We start from the raw sequence: 23,259 nt of genomic DNA on the forward strand, positions 1-23,259 counted from the left end.
TTACTTTATTTCAAATTGAAATCATGGTGGTTGACCCAAAATGGGATAAATTAGTTTTGTTATTCTATAGCAATAAAAAGAAATTATATGGAAAATTGATAAATTTTCATGTGATTTCGAAGTTGATTAAAAATAATTATACTACAAATGCTACAATATTTTCCTAAACTGTTATATATTTATTAAGTATAGATATTTCATTTAAAATTTCAATATTTTCTGTTACATATTTCTGACACTAGGCTACAAGAACAAAGTATACAAAATATGTAGTTTTTCTACCTCAAAATGATGTAGAATGTCAAGTTACAAAATACTCCTTCCGCAAGAATGATGACCCCTTCTTTAGGCAAATTAGATTTTATGCAGTTTTATTTTGCATGTTAAATAGTGAGATTAATGTAAAAAAGAGATAAAAAAATGTTTCTAATTTTAGTAATGGTCGAATAAAAAAGAAAGTGGGTTGAATGGAGTATATATTTTTTCTACCTCGAAATGATGTAATTTTTCAATCTTCATTATGCTAGTGTGTATTAAATTCGAAATCAGGCATTTCTTCATTTGTCATTTCTAATAAAGATTGTCAATGCCTATTGATGATTCCTCATTTTCTCTACATGGTAATTGGAACCCGTAACTCATTCATTGAAAAAAAGCTTCTTATTAATTCAATTGCATTTTATTATATTAAATTGAAATCTGAGCCCTTTTTTAAAGGTTATATCAAGAGTGAACAAGATATTTTGCTTTTCTTTTGGTTATTACTTTTCTTGAGGTACAAAGCATACTATATTATATTTCCGTTAATTGGAAATATATTACTGCTAGCTAGTTTAGATGCATACATATCAAAGATTATACTGATCTTTTTATATCCAAATTTTATTAATTACTAGTATAAGATATGTGTTACTATGTTTTAGAGATTTTTTACCTCTGTTCATTTATACGTTTTGCGCTTGAATTGTTTAATCAATATTCAATATGGTTTAGTTCCATTTTTAATGACCATATTTTAGCTTAGTATTTTATTTTGTAACGCACGTTGTGGACAGTGCATTAATATTGTGCAATCTCATATAAATGTTTACAAACTTGGTCAAAATTGAAATCAATCAGCACAACTTAGGAAGGAAATCAAAAGAAATTAACCATGCATGAATTGAAATAAAATATTATCATGAAAACGTTGACTGAAAAAGAAAAAAAAGGAATGGGTGAAATGAACAAGATTCTATAACTTATTCATTGTTTAGTGACTTCATACATCCTAATAACATATATACAGCATACTCAACTGAGAATACAAAAACTTATAGAATCAATAATAGAACAAGTTGTATTGGTTTACTAGCTACATTCAAAAGAAAAAATTATGGCATCTCAAAAATGATGTATCTGCATATTTTTGTCTCTCTTGTCATCCCTTTTTTCCATTAGGGCTGCAAGCATCGTGGTTGATCCGTTGACGAGTGGTTGTTTCAGAACCGTACAAGCCGCCATTAATTCCATCCCTTCCGGCAACACCAAATGGGCTACCATTGATATAAAAAAAGGCACTTACATGTCAACAATAATACCTACTCATTTTTCTTTTTAGTATGTCCCGATAAAATTATCCGAAACCCTCCATTTTCCCATATACCTCGGATCCTACTAAATACTCATTTTATTCTATTTAAAAATCTATGCAAATTATCCAAAAATACTTTTAACCCATATCTAGAAAAATACTTAGAAAAATAGTTGAGTTTTTTTCTGCGTCCGCCACTGTAGTCACTCCTCACCCATCCCTTATTTCCTCTCCGTATTCTTTCAGAGAAAACGTACCCATCCTTACATTTATTCGGATCATGCATCTCATCGGTTACAAATAATGTTGATTTGTTGCAGGGAACAAGTGTATATTCCTAGTGACAAGCCATTCATATTCTTGAAAGGAGCAGGAAGTAAAAGCACCTTCATTTCGTGGAATGGTCATGGCGCCATTAATGAAAGCGCTGCATTCACATCTAAAGCCGACAACATAGTCGCCGAGGACATATCGTTCATTGTAATAAGCTCACGCAGAATGTGGTCAAGCTGTTTTCAGTTGAATTATTGAGTAATTATTTGGCATGTGCACAACACTTACAACTCTCCCCCAAAGGATAGTAAAAATGGGATGGCTACGGCGAGGGCAGCTCAAATTCAAGGTGACAAAGCGATCTTCTACCGTTGTGGATTCTTTGGATTGCAGGACACATTGTGGGATGTTCAAGGCAGACATTACTACAAAAGTTGTACCATTGCAGATGCCGTAGATTTCATATTTGGTGCTGCTCAATCCTTGTTCGAGGTAATTCGCTAGGGTTTCCACTTTCTGTATTTTAAGATTGACCTAATTTGGAAAAAGATTATCACCTAATCCCCCACATATACCACCAATGAGTTTATTTGATCATATATTTTTCAAAAACTCAATCTTATAATGCATAATCACTCATAGTAAACACCCTAATTCTTTGCAGGGTTGTACTATATTAGTAACTGCAGGGTCCTTAGACGGACCAGGATACATCACAGCTCAAGGGAGAGAGAACCCTAACGATAGGAACGGGTTCGTGTTCAACAACTGCAACATAGTTGGGGAGGGGAAGGCGTATCTTGGAAGGCCGTGGAGAGGCTAGAGTAATTTTTTACAACACGCAAATGTCCGATATCATTGTCCCTCAAGGATGGGATGCTTGGAAAAGCACGGGAAAAGAGTAACAACATTATTCTCATGTTAATTTCAGGGTTATTTGCTAGTAAATTCAGAATATATCCTATATTAAAGAATCTATAGGCAAATAGCCCTTAATTTTATCCATTGAGATCTATCTAACCGTTGATATTCCAATATGTACTTGCAGGAATCAATTGTTGCTATCGGAGTATAAATGTTGGACTCTAGGTTCAACGAATTCAAGGAGAGTCCGGTGGGCGAAGAAGCTGAGTGATGAAGTGGCTAACAAGTTAGCCACATTGTCCTTCATTGATAATCATGGATGGATTAAACGAGCGTTTGAACATCTCTATTAAACACATACTAATACACGTATAACTAAGTGTATGATTTTTACGTATATTCATATTATGTCTATGGGCCATACACGTTCAATTTTTGTTCTAGTGTACTTCAAGTTCTACTTTCTTTATGTTTCTTTACATATTTCTATCAATAATAACCGCTACAAATGATACACAATACACAAATATTGCAATTAAAAAGTAACTAGCTAGCATCCAAATAATTACAGTACAGAGATTAATTGTTAGCAATCACATACTAATTATATACAAGTATAAAAAAGTGTATGATTTGCATGTATATATACTATGTTATGCGCCATATATTTATGTATATATAATACATGAGTACATTTAACTTTTATTCTAGTGTACTTCTGCTTCTATTTTCTGTTTTTTTTTGGTTTTACATATTTCTGACAATAGTAACGGCTACAACCTACAAATGATAGAAAAGATATAATATGTCAATCTCCATTATGTTATACTTATGCATAAACTAAATTTGCCATCCTTGCCATACACATAAAATATCATAGTGTGTATTAAATTTAAAATTAGGGGATTTTTTTCCTTTCTCATTTCTAAAAAAAGGTATTAATGTCGATTCCTTATTTTATGTAAATGGTAATTGGAACTTATCACCTATTAATTAAAAGAAGTTTATTTTATTAATTCAATTGCACTTGTTAAATTGAAATTTGATCCCCTTTTAAGGCTATTATCAAGTAACAGTAATATTATCTCTTGTAAGTGGATGAAAAAATGAATGAAGATCATTAGTTAAATGAACACGATAACTTATTCCTTGATCTTTAGCTTCAGGGTAAAGCTAACATATTGACTCAAGTCAGTATATATACAGATAACACAGATAATTCGAGTAGATTAACATTGAGTATACAATCCATAATAGAACAGGGTGTATTTAGTTTATTAGTACATTAATAAGAAAAAAATATGACATCTCAAAAATGGTGCGTCTGTATATCTTTGTCTCTCTTGTCATTAGTTTCGTTGATTAGCGGCGACATAATCGTGGTTGATCCATCGAAGCGTGGTGGTTTCACAACCGTACAAGCCGCCATTAATTCCGTCCCTTCCAACAACACCAAATGGACTACCATTGACATCAAACCAGGCACTTATAGGTGTTACTCATTTTTTCTGAATATACAAATAATAAAATGATTTGCTTTTGATCAATTAGTTAATTTTGTAGGTATATATAAGTATAAGTTCTTTTTGTGTCCTTTATCAATATATTTTTCTACGTCTGAATTTTTTAAGAGAAAATCGGCCACCGCCTGTAATCATGAGGGTAGGGCTTAAGCCTTTATCCAATTTATTATTATTATTATTATTATTATTATTATTATTATAATTATTATTTTCTACTTATAAATTTTTATTTTTTTTGGAGAATCATATTAAGCCCTTACCAAGCCAATACTACTGAAGAACAAATTCCTACTTACAGCCCTTACTACCAACTTTTTCTACGTCCGCTCAGCCTGCAATCATCCTCTCTTTAATAAATAGTGTGTTGCAGGGAGCAAGTGATTATTCCTATGGATAAGCAATTCATCTTCCTGAAAGGATCAGGAAGTAACAACACCTTCATTTCGTGGAATGGTCATGCCGACATTAACGAAACTGCTACTTTCAGTTCTGAAGCCGACAACACAATCGCCAGGGATATAACGTTCATTGTAATGAGCTCATGCACCACATGCTCGAATATATTACGTTGTTTTCAATTGGATTGTTATTTAGGTAGATAGTAATTATTTGGCATGTGCAGAATTCCTACAACTCTCCCCCAAAGGGTAATAAAAATCCCATGGTGCCGGCGGTGGCAGCTCGGATTCAAGGCGACAAATCGGCCTTCTACCGTTGTGGATTCTTCGGATTGCAGGACACATTGTGGGATGTTAAAGGCAGGCATTACTACAAAAGTTGTACCATTGAAGGTGCCGTAGATTTCATATTTGGCGCTGCCCAATCCTTGTACGAGGTAATTAGTGTTTCCACTTTCTGCATTTTAAGTAAATTATTAAAATTATTTTGAAGTTGAGTAGGTCATAAGAGTTATATATTGATTTCTACTACTCCTACTATCAATTATCAATTGCCAATATGATAATTACGTATGTCCAAATTTAAAATAAAATTCACTTTAGTAGGGAATAATTTGTTGTTATTGGAAGTGTGACACTAGTGGAAAAAACTCCACCTAGTTTTGTAAAAATAACATTATAGCCCAATCCATGACATATACCTGCATACACCGACGAGTTTACTTAATCGTGTAATCAAGAACTCAATCTTAGTGCATAATCACTCAAAAAAAAAATGCACCGATTCTATGCAGGGCTGCACCATATCAGTGGCTGCGGGAGCCGTAAATGGACCGGGATTCATCACAGCTCAAGGCAGAGAGAAACCTAACGATACAAACGGGTTCGTGTTCAAGACATGCAACATAGTTGGGGAGGGGAAGGTGTTTCTGGGAAGGGCATGGAGAGATTACGCAAGAGTTCTCTTTTACAATACACTAATGTCCGACATTATTGTCCCTCTAGGATGGGATGCTTGGAATAGCTCCGGACGCGAGTAAACGCCCTATTCTCATGTTAATTTTGTCTATAAATCTTTGAACTTTCGGCAAATTCTGAATTTGCATACTAGCTCTAAAGGTGGTATGCAGATTCAGAATCTGCCCAGGATTGAAAATTTTACGCAAATATCCCTTACTTTTACCCATTCATATCTAATAATATGTACTTGCAGGAATCAATTATCATTTTCAGAGTATAAATGTAGCGGTCCAGGTTCGATGAGTTCTAAGAGAGCGGGATGGGCGAAGAAGATGAGTGACGAAGAGGCTAACAACTTAGCCACCATTTCCTTCATTGATAATCAAGGATGGGTTGATCAAGCGTTTAAAGTTCTGGGTCCTTAGTTTACTCTAGTTTTACTGTGAACTACAAAAATAATTTTTAGATAATTGTGTAATGTGTTCTAAAATATTCGATCATGATGAATTTTAATAGTATTATGGATAGTCTCTATAATAATAAAAAAAATCGAAAAAATGCAAATAAGGAACATTAATCTCTCTACGCGGTTTTATTAAAATCTATTTTTATAGGATTAACGTTTTCTATCATTAATTAGATGTTTATTTCCGAAATATTACCAATCTACTCAAACAAGTTTATCGATATCTAGTAAGTACTAGTGTACTACTGATTTAGTATTATCAAATTTGCGCATTTATCAATCCAGTATATCAAATTTGTTCATTCAACGTAATCTAATTATCTTAATTACATTAATTAGTACAACATCTATTTTTTTAATTATGTCAATTTATTTTCGTGATTTCAAACCAGTTAAATAATTTTATCTATAAATGATTCAAGATTTCACTCCAGTTCATAAATATTCATAATAGGATGTTCTAGTATTTACATTATATATAATGTGTAGCCAAATTTGTTTATTATAAATTTACATTATATAACAAGGTGCATTGGTTTACCACATCCATAATATAAAAAAAATGGCTTCTTGGTGTATCTGCATAGTTTTGTCTCTTTTGTCATCGGTTTCTTCCATTAGCGCTGCAACAATCGTGGTTGATCAGTCGAATCAGGGCAGTTTCACAACCGTGCAAGCAGCCATTAATTCTGTTCCTTCCGGCAACATTGAATGGACTATCATTAACATCAGAGAAGGCATTTACCGGTCAACAACAACACTCATTTTCTTTTTTGTTTATGTAGCATGAACCCTCTACTAATTGCTTCATCTATCTCAATCTACTTGCATCATTTGTTTTGAGCACGACTAATAATTGGTGTTTAAAGGTTAAGTGTGGGAATAATAAAGTCCAAAAGAGAAAAAAAATATTCCATTCACCCCACATTAAGTGACTCATATATTTTTTTAGGACAACTCACACCTAAAGTGAGCCATTTCATTTTTTGACAAAATATAACATAATTACTCTATTTTACTGTATTCTCTCCCACCTAACTCTCTAAATCTCATATTCAAAAGAAACGTGGAGTATGAGAGATTATATTTTTTGCCCACAAAAAATAAGGGTTTCTTTCGAAAATTTGTGGCTGCCTCAATCATCCCCTCATTCTCTTACAAATGCAAATGATGTTGATTTGTTGCAGGGAACAAGTGATTATTCCTTACGATAAGCCATTCATAATCCTGCAAGGAACAGGAATTCAAACCACCATTATTTCGTGGAATGGTCATGGCCCCATTGACCGAGACGCTACTTTCAATTCTGAAGCTAACAACACGATTGTTCGGGACATATCGTTCGTTGTAATAAGCTCATGCACCACGTACTCAAATTAATTAACTTATTTTCAGTTGGATTATTAATTAATTATTTGGCATGTGCAGAATTCTTACAACACTCCCCCAAAAGTTAATACGAATCCAATGGTAAGGGCGGTGGCAGCTCGGATTAAAGGCGACAACTCGGCCTTCTACCGTTGTGGATTCTTCGGATTGCAGGACACACTGTGGGATGTTGAAGGCAGGCATTACTACGAACGCTGCACCATCGAAGGTGCCGTAGATTTCATCTTTGGTGCTGGCCAATCCTTGTTTGAGGTAATTACGGTTTCCACTTCCAGCATTTTTATCAACTAATTAGTATAGCTAGTAATTTGTTGTCATTGAAAGTGTTATAGTATTTTTAAAAAAAAAGCATAGATAGATAGGACGATTTAATTTTGTGCAAATTATCAATCTTAAAATTAATTGATAATAAGTCGATTAGTGAGTGCAGTTATCTTTTGTAGCGATTCCAATTCTCATTCTATGTTGTTTAAATCAATTGCCAAAGGAACCTACTTTGTAGTGCTAAAATAATTTGATTGGCAATATGATAATTAATTTATGTACTTAAGTGGGCTTGTCCCAAAATCAAAAAACAGAGTAAATTTATTAGGTAAAGTGTGATACTGTGATCGTATAATGCTTCAAAATCTGAATGTTATAATACATAATCTCTGAAAGCAAACATCTCGATTCATTGCAGAGCTGTGCCATATCAGTAGCCGCGGGAGCTCTAAACGGACCAGGATTCATCACGGCTCAAAGAAGAGAGAAGCCTAATGATACGAACGGGTTCGTGTTCAAAAACTGCGTTATAGTTGGGGAGGGCAAGGTATATCTTGGAAGGCCGTGGGGAAAGTACGCTAGAGTCCTATTCTACAACACGCAAATGGCGGACATCATTGTCCCTCAAGGATGGGATGCTTGGACAAGCGTCGGCCAAGAGTAACCGCCTTATTCTCATGTCTATTTTTAGGATTATTTACCACTAAATTCTGATTTTGCATACCAGGCAAAATTAGAACATGCCCAATATTAATGAATTTACAAGCAAATATAGATCAATATTCGAATATGTACTTGCAGGAATCTGTTGACGCTGTCAGAGTATAACAGTCAGGGTCCAGGTTCGAATAGTTCCATGAGAGTTGGGTGGGCAAAGAAGCTAAGTGATGAAGAGGCTAACAAGTTAGCCACAGTTTCCTTCATTAAGTGACAGACGGGGTCGGTCGACACCACCACTGGCCCTGGAGTGCCACCAGAAAACGCCATATGTCGGCCGCTGACCCCATGTTGGCGCTTCTTCGCCGGAACGACACCCACTTCTTTCTCTGCATATACACCAACACCAACCTTCTGTTTCTTTCTATTACGATTTTGTGAGACTGGCCCATATTTTTACTTCTTTAATTAGTTCTATCTTAATATTTTGCTTAAGTTGAGGGCTAATTTGTCTAACTACAATTGACTCATATTTTGCTTCTATTTGCATCCCTTATATTTTAGCTGGGAAACTAAGTACGAAGATGTTATTTGAAGCAACGGTGGTGCATTTATAAATACAAATTAGCGTTGTTAATTGAATTAAAAATTTCCTTAGTCATTTTTTAGCTAAGCGTTTAAAAATCAAATTACCTTAACTAAATTGATTACAATATCTATTTTTTATTATATCAATTTATTTTCGTGATTTTTATCTATCAAGAAAATATAAATTTACGCAAAGTATATACACATAATACACCAATCGTTTGCTTGCAAAATGAATACAAATCAATAATTTGAAATTTTACATGAAGATTTGAAAGCATATGATTTTTCCTTTTATTGCGGTATATCTACATTTTTCCTTCAAACAACAACAAAAAAAACATTAAGCACCAAAAATGTTGAAAGCTAGCTTCCTCAACCAACCTTCACCATCAATGAATGAAATGCTGGTGAACTCCTTCAACTCTTTCCCACTTAGCTTATTCACCCACTTCACTCTCTTCGAAGCGTTGGCGCCTCTCCCACGACTCTTGACCTCCGCAAATCTCAACTGATTCCTGTCCAGTCTCCATTTTTTTAGGACAAGAACATTTGATTCTAACAGTAATGTTGATTGAAAGAAAGAGCAAGGAGATCTTACTCGTTGCCGGCGCTGTACCAAGCGCTCCAACCTTGAGGGACGACGGCTTCAGACATGTATGTGTTGTAGAAAAAGACTGTCGCGTGATCTCTCCATGCTCTCCCGAGATACGCCTTCCCCTTCCCGACTATGTTGCAGTCTTTGAACACTAAGGCGCTCGTCTCCCTTGGTTCTGATCTTCCCTGTGCTGTGATGTAGCCGGGGCCTTTGTGCAGATTTTCAACTATTGAGATTGTACATTTCTGTTTTGAACCAACAAATATTCAAGAAAGAGATATATTTGGTCAACTAGCTTGAGATCATCATGCACAACCCGTGGCAGACGCAGAAAAAAAAAATGTTGATGGTGACTCAACTATTTTTTCCAATTTTCTAGATATTAATTTGACCAGGGAAAAGTAATTTTTTTATAATTAACATACAAATAGGAAACAAAAAGGGAAAATTAGACGATGCCAAAAATGCGGAATAACTTGAAATTCTCATTGGGCTTGCAAAATGTCATTTTAGGGCTTCTTATTTAGGTGACTAAAGTCATTTTATTGTTTTTAGGGATTTTTTTGCAAGTTAAAACTTTATTTTATTTTGAGTTTATAGGTTTCCAAAACATTTATAAATATTGTCTAATTTCTATGATATCTCTACAATTCGGTCATTCTTGTGGCACGTTTGCATCAGATCATCATGGATGGCATAATTTGGGGTTATTCTAGTGTACCTCGTAGAGGGATTGGCTTGCACCAAAGATGAAGTCGACCGAGCCTTGGATGGTGCAGTGTTTGAAGTAATGCCGGCCTTGGACGTCCCACAACGTGTCTTGCATGCCGTAGAATCCACATCTGTGGAAGGCTGATTTGTCGCCTTGGATCTTGGCTGCGAGTGCTGGCTTCATGGGGTTGTGAGTTCCATTGTTGAAAGAGTTCTGGTTTTGAGAAGAGGAATAAGAAAATCATGAAACATGTCTGGTTTTGAGGAATGCTGACTTGCTCCCTTCAAGAATTAACAAACAAGGTGTAAAAACTACTGTTTTTATTCAGAAAATTGCATAAGACTAGTGTGAATGATGCTGAGTTTATTCACCTGTATACGCCCTTTTTGATGCGTATGAAAGTCCATCGTGGGTTGTGAGAGGGGACAGCGTCTATGGCCGCTTGGATCGTCTTGAAGTGGCCCTTCCCGGATTGATCAACGTCGAACACATGATGGATTTGAGGCTTCCTGTGGTGATTTGCAGCATTGTGGTGTTTTGCGGAATTGGTGGATGAAAATAGTGAGAAGAGAGCAAGAACTGTGTAGAGAAACAATTGAGGGGAAATTTGCATTTTTTTTTAGTTTTTTTTTTAGGTTGGATTGATACAATAAGAGTGTCAAGATTGGAGGGTTTTAGTATAAGAGAATGCAATGACTGAAAATTAAATCTAACTTGCTGAAAATATGTAGGCAGAATCGTGAGACCAATTTTTGTATAAATAAAACTACAGAAAACTGGTTTCAGAAATTAGGCTGCTTGATGTTGTTTTTACATGTTTTGCTTGAATTGCTTTCCATTTACTAATACTGAAATAAAAGAGTGAATTACAAATTTGATTCATGGAAAATAGGATTTACACGTTATTCTCTAACAAAATATTTCACCCCAAGTTGTTTTTTCACTTATTACATTTTCAATTAATAATTTTGTTTGTTTTATTTAAATTTTTCTTTGCATTTATTTGCAACTAAGAAAACTGTTTTTTAGGTAGAATTGTAGTACTAAATTTGAAAGAATTGTCTTAGAGATTAAGCTGATTCGTTTTATTTACAAATTACGTAAGCAAACATATTTCTGCTAATGGAAATTATTGAAAAATTTTATCGTTGTCAACGCTTGTAGTAACATTTTCTTTAAAAGAACATGTCAAATTTTGAATAGAAAAGTCAAAATACAAAAAATAAATAATCACACCATTGATCACAGAAAACATCACATTAATGAAATCACAAGTAATCAGTCAAAAAAAAAGTAGAAATATAACAAACAAGAGAACTGGCGATATTGGAAAGTCTATTAAAACTTGCAAACTTTGAGAATATGACATCCGATTTCAACAAAAAACAAAATAACGACCCAAATATCTAAGTCGCAGACACCATCGTCTCGAACATCGTTACCACTCAACAGCTATCTATGGCAATATTTAGTACTTGATAGGAGCAATGACATCTAGCTGTGAGCCAAGCTTCTCCAGAGCAACCTTCTCAGCCTTGACTCTCAGCTTGTTCAATTGCTTCTTCCTTTCATAAGTTACCTGAGCTCTTTCCTTTCTCTTCTTCTCCAACTCCTAAAACAAAATTTAAAAAGAAGAAATTTCTCTTCTTAGTCCATTCATACAAACAGTCTACGCTCACAACAAATTGAATAGGAGAAAAAATTTATAATGATTTTTTATAATATCAAGTTTATGAAAGAAGAAGTTAACAATCTAGAAAGAAACAAAGCCTACAAGGCTGAGATTTCAAAAAATTTCATACAAGAGTTCATGGGTAGATCTAGTGGACAAGCAACACTAAGCCACAACTCCAAGTTGAATAAAATAATATATCCAAAATAAAAGAAACGAGGAAATTATACACAAGTTGGGTTTTGAACTTACCCTGATGGTATCATAATGATTCCACCCAACTTCTGATGAGAGTCTGCCCAACAAACAATATTTGTGGCCAGCTTGAAGCCTCAACACCCTAAACAAAGGGAAAACAAAACATGAGTTTAAGGTTAAACATTTTAAGGAAATGGAATTGAAAGATAATTGATTGCATAACAATTAGAAGAATGAATAAATAATTATGCAGTACTCACTTGAGTGCATCAGGGATGACCATCCTCTTGATTTTGTCATATGGAGGTGGGACACCCTCGTAAACTTTCAAGCGTGCAAGAGCAGCTTCTCCTCTCTTGGTCTTGTGGGGAATCATCCTGCAAATGCATGTAAGGAACAAGTTAAACAAACCCATTGTTCTAAGCACAGAAACTAAGGAACATAAATACCAAAGCTGGCACAGACATCCCACATTACTATGCCTAACAATTTGTTTAGAGGAAATATTTTACTTGAGACAAATCCAAATTTATGAATCCAAAAGAGTTGTGACAATTATCAATACATACTCCAATCATAAGTATAACAAAAACCATACTTGAATAAGTTCCAGCAGCATTGCTAATCACAAATTAGGATAGTGCTTTGAAGAAAATTATACTGGTTCACTGTGGTAGGGAATCAAATCAAGAAATTAGGCACACGAACGAAGAAAGAGACATGATCTCATAAACATAACATGTAGTGGAATGGTATAGAAGACTAGAAGCTATATAACTAATGTTACAGAGTAGAAAACTTAAGCTATATAACTAATGTTACAAGTAGAAACCAATGATAACGAGCATATAAATTGCCAACAGAAATACAAAAATCCACCACAACCCCACAATGCCAATATGAAGTATGCAAGGATGGTACCTATCTCATCAAAACATTCATTTTGGAATCAACAAAAGCAACCAGAAAGGAAAGGTACAAACTTTTGAAGCATACATAGTCTTAAAAAGCAGCTAGCAAATAAACTTTCAGATCATAAGCATAAGCTACAGAATACAAGTGAAATCATCTTCCATTAGATAGCATAGAAAAAATAGAAAGGAAGAAAATCATACCCACGGATAGTTCTCCAGAGAATCTTGGAAGGGGCGCGGAAATGGATGGGTCCGTGCGACGGCTTGGTGTTCATCCGCTTGCGGAGGAACCGCAAGTACTTCATCTTCTGGCGAACAAGGCCGCCGGAGAGGCAGATTTCCTCGCATCTGACCACCACCACTCTCTGCCCATTCAAGAGCTCCTTGGCCAGAATTGACGCCAACCGCCCGAGCATATGGTTTCTGGCATCGACCACCACTCTCTTCGCGCAGATCCCCGAGCCTGACACCATCTCTACTCTCAGTCTCTCACACACTGCTCTCTCTCTCTCTCTCTCTCTCTCTGCTCAGAGGCGGAAGGGTTATAATGGCGGTGAAGGTGAAATTAGGTTTTTCTTAGGGTTGGATTTGTCCAATTTGGGTTTTGGGGATTTCTTAGCTTTGGTTTCTATTTGGGCTAAAGCCCATGTCTCTCGAATTGGACAAAAACCAATTATATTTTCTCTCGGGCTTTGGTCTTTGGGCCCAAAAGAAATTAAACAGAGGTTTTATTTGCAATTTTTGCAGGTAGATTTATTAAATATTTGGTTTGTTAATTGTAGTTTATGATCCAAACTTTGGAAAATAAAAAAAAATAGTTTGAATTTTCATGAATACTAGAATTTAAAAAATAAGCTAGAGTTTCATAGAATTACTCAAATTTTAATAAATACACAGTTATCTGAAATATTTCCAAAGATCGTGAGCTCTTCCTTTGATATGCGGAGCAAAATAAAATTATGTTTCGTAAGCCATAGCTTCTCATTTAAATGCATATTTCCTTTTGTTGGGACATGATGTGATTGCAAGTTTGCCCAATTGAAATAACTTGAAAGGGCTCTCCACACTAACACTTCTTTTATAAAGTGTTTAGCAACCACATAAGCTTGCTCCAAAATTGTCGATTCTTGTTGTTCACATGTGAATTCCTTTTAGATTTTCAAATATCATGCATTTTTACAACTTTCATAAAAGTGCATATCATTTTTATATTGTTAGAGTTCGAGCTATTTTTTACAAAATTTATGCAAACTCGAGTTGTTTTTTTATATATTAAAAATTCATCAATGTCGGGCACGTCCATAACCAATCACAATAAAAATAAGAATAAGCACATCATCTAGCGTATTTCAATATGGTTAAAAATATTTATTCAATATAAGAAATTAGAGATTGAAAATTGTTGATTAATGTAGAATTTAGAGAAAATATATAAATATGATCGAAAAGATAGATCATCTATTGACAAAATTTATTTAAATATTGGTTGGAATATTTACGTACAAATAGTCATGTAATAAATGTTGCGATGAGCTACTAGAAAAATAGTAGTAGTACATTACACAGAAATGGTCGAATAGGGTAAATATATATTTGTGATTTCTTTCTTGTAAAATACTATGATGATGAAAACCATCTTGTCATTCAAATGAAGTTGTACTCCAATCAATAATAAAGTAGTAGAATAAGACAAAATGAACTTCTCATTGTATTTTTGTAGTACTAATCAATTTCATAACAATTATATTTTGGTAGTACTAATCAATTTCATAACAATGAGATCAACAATATTACTAATAATTAATCACTTGCTACAAAAACCATGTGCTATTATTGAAACATGGTAATGGTACCCAAGCAAGTACTTACACAGTATGACATAAGCAAGAGAAGGTACAACCCCACCATGCATGGTATGGTACCTTCTCAAACCTCTCTCTTTTCTTTCTAATTTCTGACAAGTCAATTCTTGTCCATCACATCACTACACATATTGGATGCTTTGACTTTGTCAAATTTTGTTGGAAATTGACACCACTTCATCATATTTTGTCTCCAACTGTCAACACCAATAATGTGGAATAGAATGAAAATGAACAAATATTTAGAAGACTTGATTTTTTTCATGGCATGCTGCTGCTGTTGGAATGAAAACAATTCAGTATCTGCTGAATTGAGTTTGCCACATCTTCAGCTGTCAGCATTGCTTCTATACTCATCTACAAATCCAAATTAAATCTTGAAAATGCCATGAATCACTCAAAAAAAAAACTGAATCTTAAAAATGCCAAGAATCACTCAGAAATGAAAAATACTTAAATAAAAATTGAATCTTGAAAATGCCATGAATCACTCAGCAGTGCAAAAAAAAATAAAAAATGAATCTTGAATGTACCTTGACACTGAAAGAGCAGACAACAAGTTGTTCAATGGTAGTAATGTGAGTTTGCAGAATCTGAAGATGCAAACACTCAACTGCAGAGATATTCTTGGTGATCTGTCCGCGCCGCCTTCCCGACAGAATCTTGATCATCCCAAACAGCCCCGAGAGCCTCACTTCAACCTCTGCCAACCAAGACTTGCTCTCAGCCGTCTGATCATGATGATCAAGTGTTGGAGGCAGGATCAACGGTGGTGGTTGTTGTTCATGATGATGATGATGAACTGATTCAAGGCATTGGAGGAGTTGTTGCAGCTCTCTCACAAATTCAATTGCTCCACCAACTATAGAAGCCTGATCTCCCTATTTTACAATATCATGTTTTTAAGTATATGTTTCATTGAAATTATTTAATTTTGGTGACAAAAAATAGGAAATAGAGTTGTTAATTAGTACCCTGTGGACGTAGTAGGCCGGCATGAGAGACCTCAGCATTTGAAGATGCTCGTTCATTTGCTTCCTCCGGTTCCTCTCTACCGCGATATGAGTCATCCTCTGCCTCTCAACCTCTTCACTAGTCTTGCTGGCTTTCGCCCTCTTCCTCTTGTTCTTGCTCTTCGCTTCAAGATTTTCGACTGCAGAGTTGGATGTTTTCTCCTCTTCAAACTGCGTCATCTCTGCTAAATCTGAGATGTTCAATGAGTGTGTGTGTGTGTGTGTGTGTGTGTGTTGTGTTAATGTAGAATAGCAACTCCAAAGAGACTAATATAGATGAATGAGTTGATGTGAGGAGTGGTGTGACAGAGACTTTTACTGCAAGGGGGCACTCTCTTGTGATGTTCAAACATAGGATTATTGTGTAATAATTTGAAGAGAAGCAATTGAAAATCAGAAGTTGAAGTGAAATGATTGGTGTTGGCACATGATGTAGTGACAAAAACTAATTAATTTGAGCATGCTATTTCTGGAAATGGGATGTGGTTGAGGACATGTATGAGCACTGAGTAAAACCACCATCCTCTGCAGAGAAAATACAGAGTGAAAGTACGAGATTTTCTCTTTCTTCCAATCACAACCCATTCACTTGGTCATCTATAACAAATGCACCGTATAATAAGTTTCCCTTTGAATCTGCCACTACTTACATCCACTTCTTTATTCAATCATTATGTTACTAGACGGATGACTCGAATTCACAAACCCTTTGAATCCATCACTAAGGCCATCCACTACGCGGCGCGCCACCGTCTTCGCGACGGAACGCTCGCGCGACGCGTTGTGGCACACCGGCCCGTCCCGTCCCGCGCCCGTCACGATCATGTCCCGCGACCCGTCCCTGCGAGACAAGAGACGGGTTGTCTCGCCACACGCCATGGCGACGTGGCGCGCCCCTGCGCCATGCATGACACCCACTCACCGGCCCGCGAGTGGGCGTCGTCACGCGCTGACGCAATAAATCTTTTTTTTAATTCGAATTTAAAAAAAAAATTGTAAACGGTAATATTACCGTTTATATCCGTTTTTTCTTTTTTTTTAAAAAAAAATTTTAATTAATTTTTTTACTCTATAAATACTCCTAAGAGCATCTCCAGTGGGCGGACATCCACTAGGACATCCCAAAAACACCTCCTGCCACGTCACTAGGACTTCCCATCCCATTGCCACGTCACTAGGACATCCCCTCCTATGTCCGCCCTTCCCACTAGGACATCCCGCAATAAAAAAAAATCATACATTTACAAATAAAACAATTTACATTTACGGAAATAAAATTTGACGTCAACCCCTCCGAGTCCAAACCTCATACATTATTCGAAAAAATTACGGGAAAAATTAACAACTTTATCGGAAAAATTAACAACTTCATCGGAAAAAACATACATGATTCGAAAAAAAAAATTGCATACTAATAAAAAAAAACTTCATACATTATCACGTCAACCCCTCCGAGTCCAAACCTCTTCGATGATATCCTGCTGAAGTCGAACATGGGCATCTGTTTGCCGCATGTCGGCAAATGCACGCAGCCGCGCGACCTCTCCATGAGGTACCCCCATATTCACATTCGCGGTGGCCACGCCGTGACTTGGACCTGCACCCGTATCATCTTCGTTGGTCCACTGAGTCAGTTCCGCAGCTTCATTTTCGACAATCATGTTGTGCATTATGATACATGCGTACATGATATCGCCGATGTTGGGAATATACCACTGCCGTGCAGGACCCTTCACAACCGCCCACCGACTCTGGAGCACACCAAATGCCCGCTCCACATCCTTGCGCGCTGCTTCCTGACGGCTCGCAAAGTATGTCTTCTTTTGTCCGAGCGGATGCTTGATTGACTTCACAAAGACGGGCCAGTTTGGGTATATCCCATCCGCCAAATAGTACCCCATATTATGCTGGTTGCCGTTGGCGACGAAACTGATGGCGGGACCAACGCCATTGCACTGAGCGTTGAACAGGGGCGACGACTGGAGAACGTTGATGACGTTGTTGGACCCGGCGACTCCAAAATAAGCATGCCATATCCACAACCGGTAGTCAGCTACAGCTTCAAGGATCATCGTGGGATGCTTGGCTTTGAAGCCGGTAGTGTACATCCCCTTCCAGGCGGCGGGGCAGTTCTTCCACTCCCAATGCATACAATCTATGCTGCCCAACATCCCAGGGAACCCGTGCACCGACCCATGCATATCTATCAGCATCTGGCAGTCTTCGGGGCTCGGACTCCGAAGATACCGCTCCCCGAATATCGCTCTCACGCCCGCGCAAAAATTCTGCAGACACTCGACGGCTGTCGACTCGCCAATGTGGAGGTACTCGTCAAACATGTCGGCCGCGCCTCCATACGCCAGTTGTCTGATTGCGACAGTGCACTTCTGCAAGGGCGTGAGTCCGGGTTTGCCAGCTGCATCCTCTCTGATCCTAAAATACAGGTATCTTCTCTCTAAAGCACCCACGATGTGCAGAAACAGCGGACGATGCATCCTAAAGCGTCGCCGGAATAAGGCTTCCCCAAAACGCGGTTGCGGAGCGAAGTAGTCCGCATACAACCGAATATGTGCAGCAATGTGGTCACGGGGTACTTGAGTTCGACGATGGATCGGCCGAGGTACCGCCGCCTGCTGCCGCCGCTGCAACCTCTGTTGTAGCAGCCTCTCTATCGCACCTTCAACAGCGACCTCCAACTCATTCTCGCTATCACTTTCACTAGACATTCTAGATATACTTGAAATTAGAGATGTAGAGAGAGTAACTTGTTAACACAAGTGGTGCGAATGAAATAAAATTCGACGAGCCGTATATATAGAGTTTTAAAAAAAAATTAAAAAACGGGACGTCCGACTGGACGCCACAATGGCGGACGTCCGCCCGCCCGTCCCGCCGACGTCCGAGGACACCCGACGTCCTCACGGGACGTCCGTATCCGACCCTAAACGCCACAATGGCGGACGTCCCGGTCGCCCGTCGCGACGTCCGACCGGATGTCCGACCGGACGTCCGCCATTGGAGATGCTCTAATTCATCATCATTTCACACACAACTACACATCTATTCTTCCTAAATCATCTCAATTTCCTCTCCAATTTTCATCTAACATCTCATCACAAAATGTCCGGCGACGGCAACTCCGGCGGTGGAGGCTCCGGCGTGTGGGATCTCAACGCGTTCGGCGATTGGGAGACCATGTACAACACACTGGGTGGTTCCGGTTCGTCGACGCCGGGCACCCAGGCTTTGGCGACGCTGGGGGGTACCAACCACCCAATTTTGACGTGGATGCATATGCCCGTCCCTCCGCCTCGTGGTATTCGCATGGATTATCCCAGATTCGGGAGGATTTTCCCGTTGAACCCACGCCGGGAGTAGGCCGAGGCCGGGGAGGAGGCCGGGGCGGTGGAGGAGGCCGAGGCGGTGGAAGCTCCAGGACGGAAGCCCAGGCGGGCGAGAAGGAGGAAGAGGATGAGGATCTAGGCCGGTATCCGTACAGCAACAACGAAACGATGGCGGTGTACAACGCCTGGATTTCCGTCTCGTACGATCCCATCGTCGGGAATCAACAACCCCGGAAGTGCTTCTGGGAAAAGGTCGTCGAGAACTACCACCAGATCAAGCCGAAAGGGTCCCGCAAGAGCACATATAAAATGCTCTGCTCTCACTTTGACCGAGTCGACAGACAGGTCAAAAAATTCCGCGGCATCTACTCGACCGAAGCGGCGCACTACCAAAGCGGCGCCACGGGAGCCGACATTATGAGGGCGGCTTTGCGCGTCTACAACCAGAACACTGGCAAACAATTCAAATTTGTTGATGTTTGGCAGGTCGTCAAGGATGAGGAACGGTGGGCCGGCGGTGTTCGCTCCAGCTCGGGCTCAACCTCGAAGCGCACGAAGCACACGACGAGTGGCCAACACTCGTCTGGTGACACCGGTGAGGGCAGCGACGCACAAGAGGCTGCCTCGCATGAGTTTGTGGGTACGGCCGGCGATGACGGGGGATCCAGCCATCGGCGCCGTTGGCCGCAAGGGACGAAGGCGGCGAAAGCAGCTAGAGCGAGGAAGGGCCGAGGCGAATCAAGCCAGACGGCCTCTGGATCGGGCTCGGGGGGAGGCTCGAACTCCCTTATGGCCATGTACATGACCGCCACAATGGCGGACACTTCCCGCTTCTCGCTCGCCCAATACCAAGCCTGGTTGAACGGAATTGTGTATATGGCAGCACAACTTGGCCTTCCGCCTCCTATTGCACCTCCACCGCCTTCGGGGATGATTCGCCGGCGGAGTAGTTTTTTTTTATTTTCTTTAAATTTGTATTTTAAATTATGCAACGTTTAATTTTTTAGGATTTTAATTGTGTGTTTTTTTATTTTTTAAAATTTTAAGTTGTAATTTTTTTATGTTGTGTGTTTTTTAATGAAGTGTGTTTGTTTTAATTGAATTGGGTTGGAAATAAAAATAAAAAAATGAAATTGAATGAATAGTAATTTAAGGGGCGGTTTAAGGGACGGAGGGTTGCAGAGGGACGGAGGGTTGCAGGTTCCGTCGGGATGGAGTATAAAAGTACATTGGGCCCTTAAATAGTAGTTTAAGGGACAATATAGAGACAACGTAGTGGACGGCCTAATTGTATCAACTTCGGATGACTCAAACGATAGACTCCAAAGATTTAATTATGTGCTTATCATAATCACTTCCTAAACTATCATTAAAAATTTAAATTAAAATTGTGAAAAGACAAAATATAACGCATGTTTAAATGAAAAGGACACAATTTTTAGACTTCATTGAATAAAATAGAAATAGACATCAATTCTTGAACAAAAATATTCAAACAACAAATGAAACAAATCATTAAATCACTAGCGCCACCAATTGGTAACAACATTCTTGAGCTTCTCCAATTCTTCCACATCAAGTTGATCACATTTTTGCGAATTCCACATCGTATAATCGTACAAAAATCCACCAATCGATTTCTCAATCCCTCTTGCGTGGAGAAACTCTCCCAACGCCTTCTGCAACTTACTCTTCGGCCTATATACACACATTTATAAATTTATTATAAATAAAAAAAAACACAAACAAAATAAATAAATAAATAAACAACTCACTCGATGCAGAGCTGAGAGCAGATGACATTATTATCACCATCCTTGGTAGTCAATTTCTGGATCACAATTTTCTCAGCAGAAGCAGTCGCCGCAAAATTCATAGATTTTCCATCTGATTTGTAGATTTCAATTTTCAAATCCACGGAAGAGGAATCAGAAACACTCTTATCCTTGTGTTTTTCGTCAACCAGCCTCACCTCGATTTCCTCTCCGGCGAGCTCCCTCGTCATGCTGACGTAGCAGCCGAGATTGTGTTCTATTTTGAAAGGGAACTCGGCTGGGGGCTCTGGCCTCTAATTAAACAAGTGATTAAAGTTTAAACACTTAATTTTGAGTTCATTTACAAAAAGAAATTGATAATTAATTTTACCATTTGAGTGATGTGTTTGATTTTGGAATCCAAGGCATTGGCGAGCATGCTGTGAGCCGCGGCCGCGGCGGATGAGAAGCGGCGGCCATTGGCGAATAGTAATTTGCGAGAAGAAGAAGAAGAAGCTACGGCGCGAAACATATTGATTATTGATGTGGTAATTAACTAATTAATTGTGAAATTGATTGGCCTTATATTTATAGAGAGAGGATGGGATGCGTTAGGGTTTTAGTTTGGCTTGGTAGGCAAGAAAGAGATCTACATGTGAGAAACGTGTGTATGTTAATGGAAAGATTTGGAGGATTTTAATTCATTTTAAATCATAAAAATAAAAGTAATTTCATTATTATTTAGAGTCATGACTTTGAGAGTATAATACTAAGATTCGCGTTAGTAAATTTTGAATTATTTTTAATGGGATAGTTTAAGTACTAGTATTAATTTGGTAAGTAATAAATTGAGAACCGTGATGCTATATATATTCTGCTGACTAAAATAAGGAAATCTATTAGATTGCATAGCGTTACAGAAAAATGTGACAAACTTTCTGAAATGGAGTCCGTGATTCTTTATTTTTCGGCATATTAAAGTTTTGAATTACGCCTTGATCGTGCAGGTGTCAAATGTTGAGCTCTATATATCAAAAACCGAAACCCCTCGTTGATCGTGTAGGTGTAAAAATATTGGATCATGATCAATGACTTTTCTTGTTTCGAGTACAAGTTTATATCTACACATTACATGTCATCATCGAATTAAAGCATTGAGCAGTTAAATATTGCTGTTATTTAATTAACTCACTACCGTCTACGTCTTAATCAAATTTACATCCAATAGAATTTTTCAATCTTTGAGGGGATGCTCTTAGAATCTCTTTAAATGCATTTTGTCCATTTTGTTTGCACTATGACACACCCCTCCCTATTTTACTAATAGTTTAAATTTGTTTATACTAAATCAGTAAATACTTTTTAAGTTGTTAGAGCATCCCCATCCGTGCTCTTGCCAACGAGCACGGATGTGGGCCCGGACCCACTTTTACTTCCTGCTCTTAGACAAGAGCACAACACCCACATCTGTGCTCTTCTGCAAGGACAAGCTCAAGGGTCCCACCATTCTGTTATTCAATTTAAATAAAAACATTTCCACAAAATTAAAATACATTACAAATATCCGAAATACTATTACAAATTAAAAAAAATAAAAATTACATAATTAAAATCCTAAAAATTAGAAAATTACATAATTAAATTCATAAAATTAAAAAAACCCACTACTCGTGGCCGAATTTCGCCCAAATGTGTTTAATTAGGTCTTCTTGTAGCTCAATGTGGGTTCGGGTATCGTGCATTGTGTTCCTTATTTCGATCATCTCGCCCACCGTCGTATGCACACCTCGGCGTGGGGGAGACCTCGCGGTTGAACTTCCGGGAGACCTCGCGGTTGAGCTTCCGGCTTCATCCTTGTCGTAAAAGCTAGACGCCATCAGTCCTTCGTCGGCTATAATCATGTTGTGCAAGATAATACACGTGTACATGATGTCGGCGATATTTTCACGTACCACAGCCGAGACGGGGCCTTCACAATGTTGAATCGGGCTTGAAGGACCCCAAAAGCTCTATCGACGTCTTTTCGAGCGGATTCTTTACGCTGCGCAAAAAGAACCCGTCTCGGGTCTTGCAGGTTGCTGAGCGTATTCACGAAAGTCGACCACCTTGGGTAGATACCATAGACGAGATAGTAACCCTTGTGGTATGCATTTTCGTTGACGGTGAAGTCGATCGCCGGTGCTACACCATTCAAAACATCATTGAACAATAGTGAAGAATAGAGCACGTTCAAGTCG

At 38.0% G+C, this 23,259-nt stretch overlaps 5 protein-coding genes and 2 pseudogenes across 5 annotated transcripts; 3 read left to right on the top strand and 4 right to left on the bottom strand.

The window, feature by feature from the left end:
• The first annotated feature begins 1,389 nt into the window (after window positions 1-1,389).
• LOC121802801 lies at window positions 1,390-3,063 on the top strand (annotated as a pseudogene).
• Window positions 3,064-4,011: 948 nt separating this feature from the next.
• On the top strand, window positions 4,012-6,016 carry LOC121802803 (probable pectinesterase 29). The gene is made up of 5 exons (XM_042202508.1): window positions 4,012-4,202; window positions 4,604-4,763; window positions 4,856-5,068; window positions 5,426-5,667; window positions 5,845-6,016. Exons 1-5 carry the CDS (start codon window positions 4,012-4,014, stop codon window positions 6,014-6,016), a joined length of 978 nt encoding a protein of 325 aa, XP_042058442.1.
• Window positions 6,017-6,619: 603 nt separating this feature from the next.
• LOC121802809 (probable pectinesterase 29) lies at window positions 6,620-8,641 on the top strand. The gene is made up of 5 exons (XM_042202513.1): window positions 6,620-6,804; window positions 7,245-7,404; window positions 7,486-7,698; window positions 8,129-8,370; window positions 8,512-8,641. The coding sequence occupies exons 1-5, from the start codon at window positions 6,620-6,622 to the stop codon at window positions 8,639-8,641; spliced, it is 930 nt and encodes a 309-aa protein (XP_042058447.1).
• Window positions 8,642-9,292: 651 nt separating this feature from the next.
• Window positions 9,293-10,878, bottom strand: LOC121802811 (annotated as a pseudogene).
• Window positions 10,879-11,503: 625 nt separating this feature from the next.
• LOC121805209 (60S ribosomal protein L13a-4) lies at window positions 11,504-13,611 on the bottom strand. The gene is made up of 4 exons (XM_042204999.1): window positions 13,251-13,611; window positions 12,396-12,512; window positions 12,190-12,277; window positions 11,504-11,877 (listed from the first exon to the last, which is right to left on the bottom strand). The coding sequence occupies exons 1-4, from the start codon at window positions 13,520-13,522 to the stop codon at window positions 11,734-11,736; spliced, it is 621 nt and encodes a 206-aa protein (XP_042060933.1). The 5' UTR covers window positions 13,523-13,611; the 3' UTR covers window positions 11,504-11,733.
• Window positions 13,612-14,814: 1,203 nt separating this feature from the next.
• Window positions 14,815-16,490, bottom strand: LOC121802886 (transcription factor FAMA-like). The gene is made up of 3 exons (XM_042202574.1): window positions 15,886-16,490; window positions 15,445-15,792; window positions 14,815-15,268 (listed from the first exon to the last, which is right to left on the bottom strand). Exons 1-3 carry the CDS (start codon window positions 16,102-16,104, stop codon window positions 15,173-15,175), a joined length of 663 nt encoding a protein of 220 aa, XP_042058508.1. The 5' UTR covers window positions 16,105-16,490; the 3' UTR covers window positions 14,815-15,172.
• A 4,193-nt stretch (window positions 16,491-20,683) lies between these two features.
• Window positions 20,684-21,559, bottom strand: LOC121803392. Its single transcript, XM_042203063.1, has 3 exons — window positions 21,414-21,559; window positions 21,044-21,336; window positions 20,684-20,966 (listed from the first exon to the last, which is right to left on the bottom strand). The coding sequence occupies exons 1-3, from the start codon at window positions 21,552-21,554 to the stop codon at window positions 20,792-20,794; spliced, it is 609 nt and encodes a 202-aa protein (XP_042058997.1). The 5' UTR covers window positions 21,555-21,559; the 3' UTR covers window positions 20,684-20,791.
• Between the last annotated feature and the right edge of the window lie 1,700 nt (window positions 21,560-23,259).

Source organism: Salvia splendens, chromosome 5 (genome assembly GCF_004379255.2).
Source record: "Salvia splendens isolate huo1 chromosome 5, SspV2, whole genome shotgun sequence".
Taxonomy (NCBI): Eukaryota; Viridiplantae; Streptophyta; class Magnoliopsida; order Lamiales; family Lamiaceae; genus Salvia; species Salvia splendens.

What these genes read in the sequence shown, in the direction of transcription:
- LOC121802803 (XM_042202508.1), top strand. Translation starts at nt 4,012, where the DNA reads ATGACATCTCAAAAATGGTGCGTCTGTATATCTTTGTCTCTCTTGTCA. An exon ending in ATCAAACCAGGCACTTATAG is followed by an intron (nt 4,203 to 4,603) that starts GTGTTACTCATT and finishes AGTGTGTTGCAG; the next exon opens with GGAGCAAGTGATTATTCCTA. An exon ending in CTGCCCAATCCTTGTACGAG is followed by an intron (nt 5,069 to 5,425) that starts GTAATTAGTGTT and finishes GATTCTATGCAG; the next exon opens with GGCTGCACCATATCAGTGGC.
- LOC121802809 (XM_042202513.1), top strand. Translation starts at nt 6,620, where the DNA reads ATGGCTTCTTGGTGTATCTGCATAGTTTTGTCTCTTTTGTCATCGGTT. An exon ending in CTGGCCAATCCTTGTTTGAG is followed by an intron (nt 7,699 to 8,128) that starts GTAATTACGGTT and finishes GATTCATTGCAG; the next exon opens with AGCTGTGCCATATCAGTAGC. An exon ending in TGGACAAGCGTCGGCCAAGA is followed by an intron (nt 8,371 to 8,511) that starts GTAACCGCCTTA and finishes ATGTACTTGCAG; the next exon opens with GAATCTGTTGACGCTGTCAG.
- LOC121805209 (XM_042204999.1), bottom strand. Translation starts at nt 13,522, where the DNA reads ATGGTGTCAGGCTCGGGGATCTGCGCGAAGAGAGTGGTGGTCGATGCC. An exon ending in CTCTGGAGAACTATCCGTGG is followed by an intron (nt 12,513 to 13,250) that starts GTATGATTTTCT and finishes ATGCATTTGCAG; the next exon opens with GATGATTCCCCACAAGACCA. An exon ending in ATCATTATGATACCATCAGG is followed by an intron (nt 11,878 to 12,189) that starts GTAAGTTCAAAA and finishes ATTTTGTTTTAG; the next exon opens with GAGTTGGAGAAGAAGAGAAA.
- LOC121802886 (XM_042202574.1), bottom strand. Translation starts at nt 16,104, where the DNA reads ATGACGCAGTTTGAAGAGGAGAAAACATCCAACTCTGCAGTCGAAAAT. An exon ending in CGGCCTACTACGTCCACAGG is followed by an intron (nt 15,793 to 15,885) that starts GTACTAATTAAC and finishes ATTGTAAAATAG; the next exon opens with GGAGATCAGGCTTCTATAGT. An exon ending in TCTGCTCTTTCAGTGTCAAG is followed by an intron (nt 15,269 to 15,444) that starts GTACATTCAAGA and finishes TTGGATTTGTAG; the next exon opens with ATGAGTATAGAAGCAATGCT.
- LOC121803392 (XM_042203063.1), bottom strand. Translation starts at nt 21,554, where the DNA reads ATGTTTCGCGCCGTAGCTTCTTCTTCTTCTTCTCGCAAATTACTATTC. An exon ending in TCAAACACATCACTCAAATG is followed by an intron (nt 21,337 to 21,413) that starts GTAAAATTAATT and finishes TTGTTTAATTAG; the next exon opens with AGGCCAGAGCCCCCAGCCGA. An exon ending in TGCTCTCAGCTCTGCATCGA is followed by an intron (nt 20,967 to 21,043) that starts GTGAGTTGTTTA and finishes GTGTGTATATAG; the next exon opens with GCCGAAGAGTAAGTTGCAGA.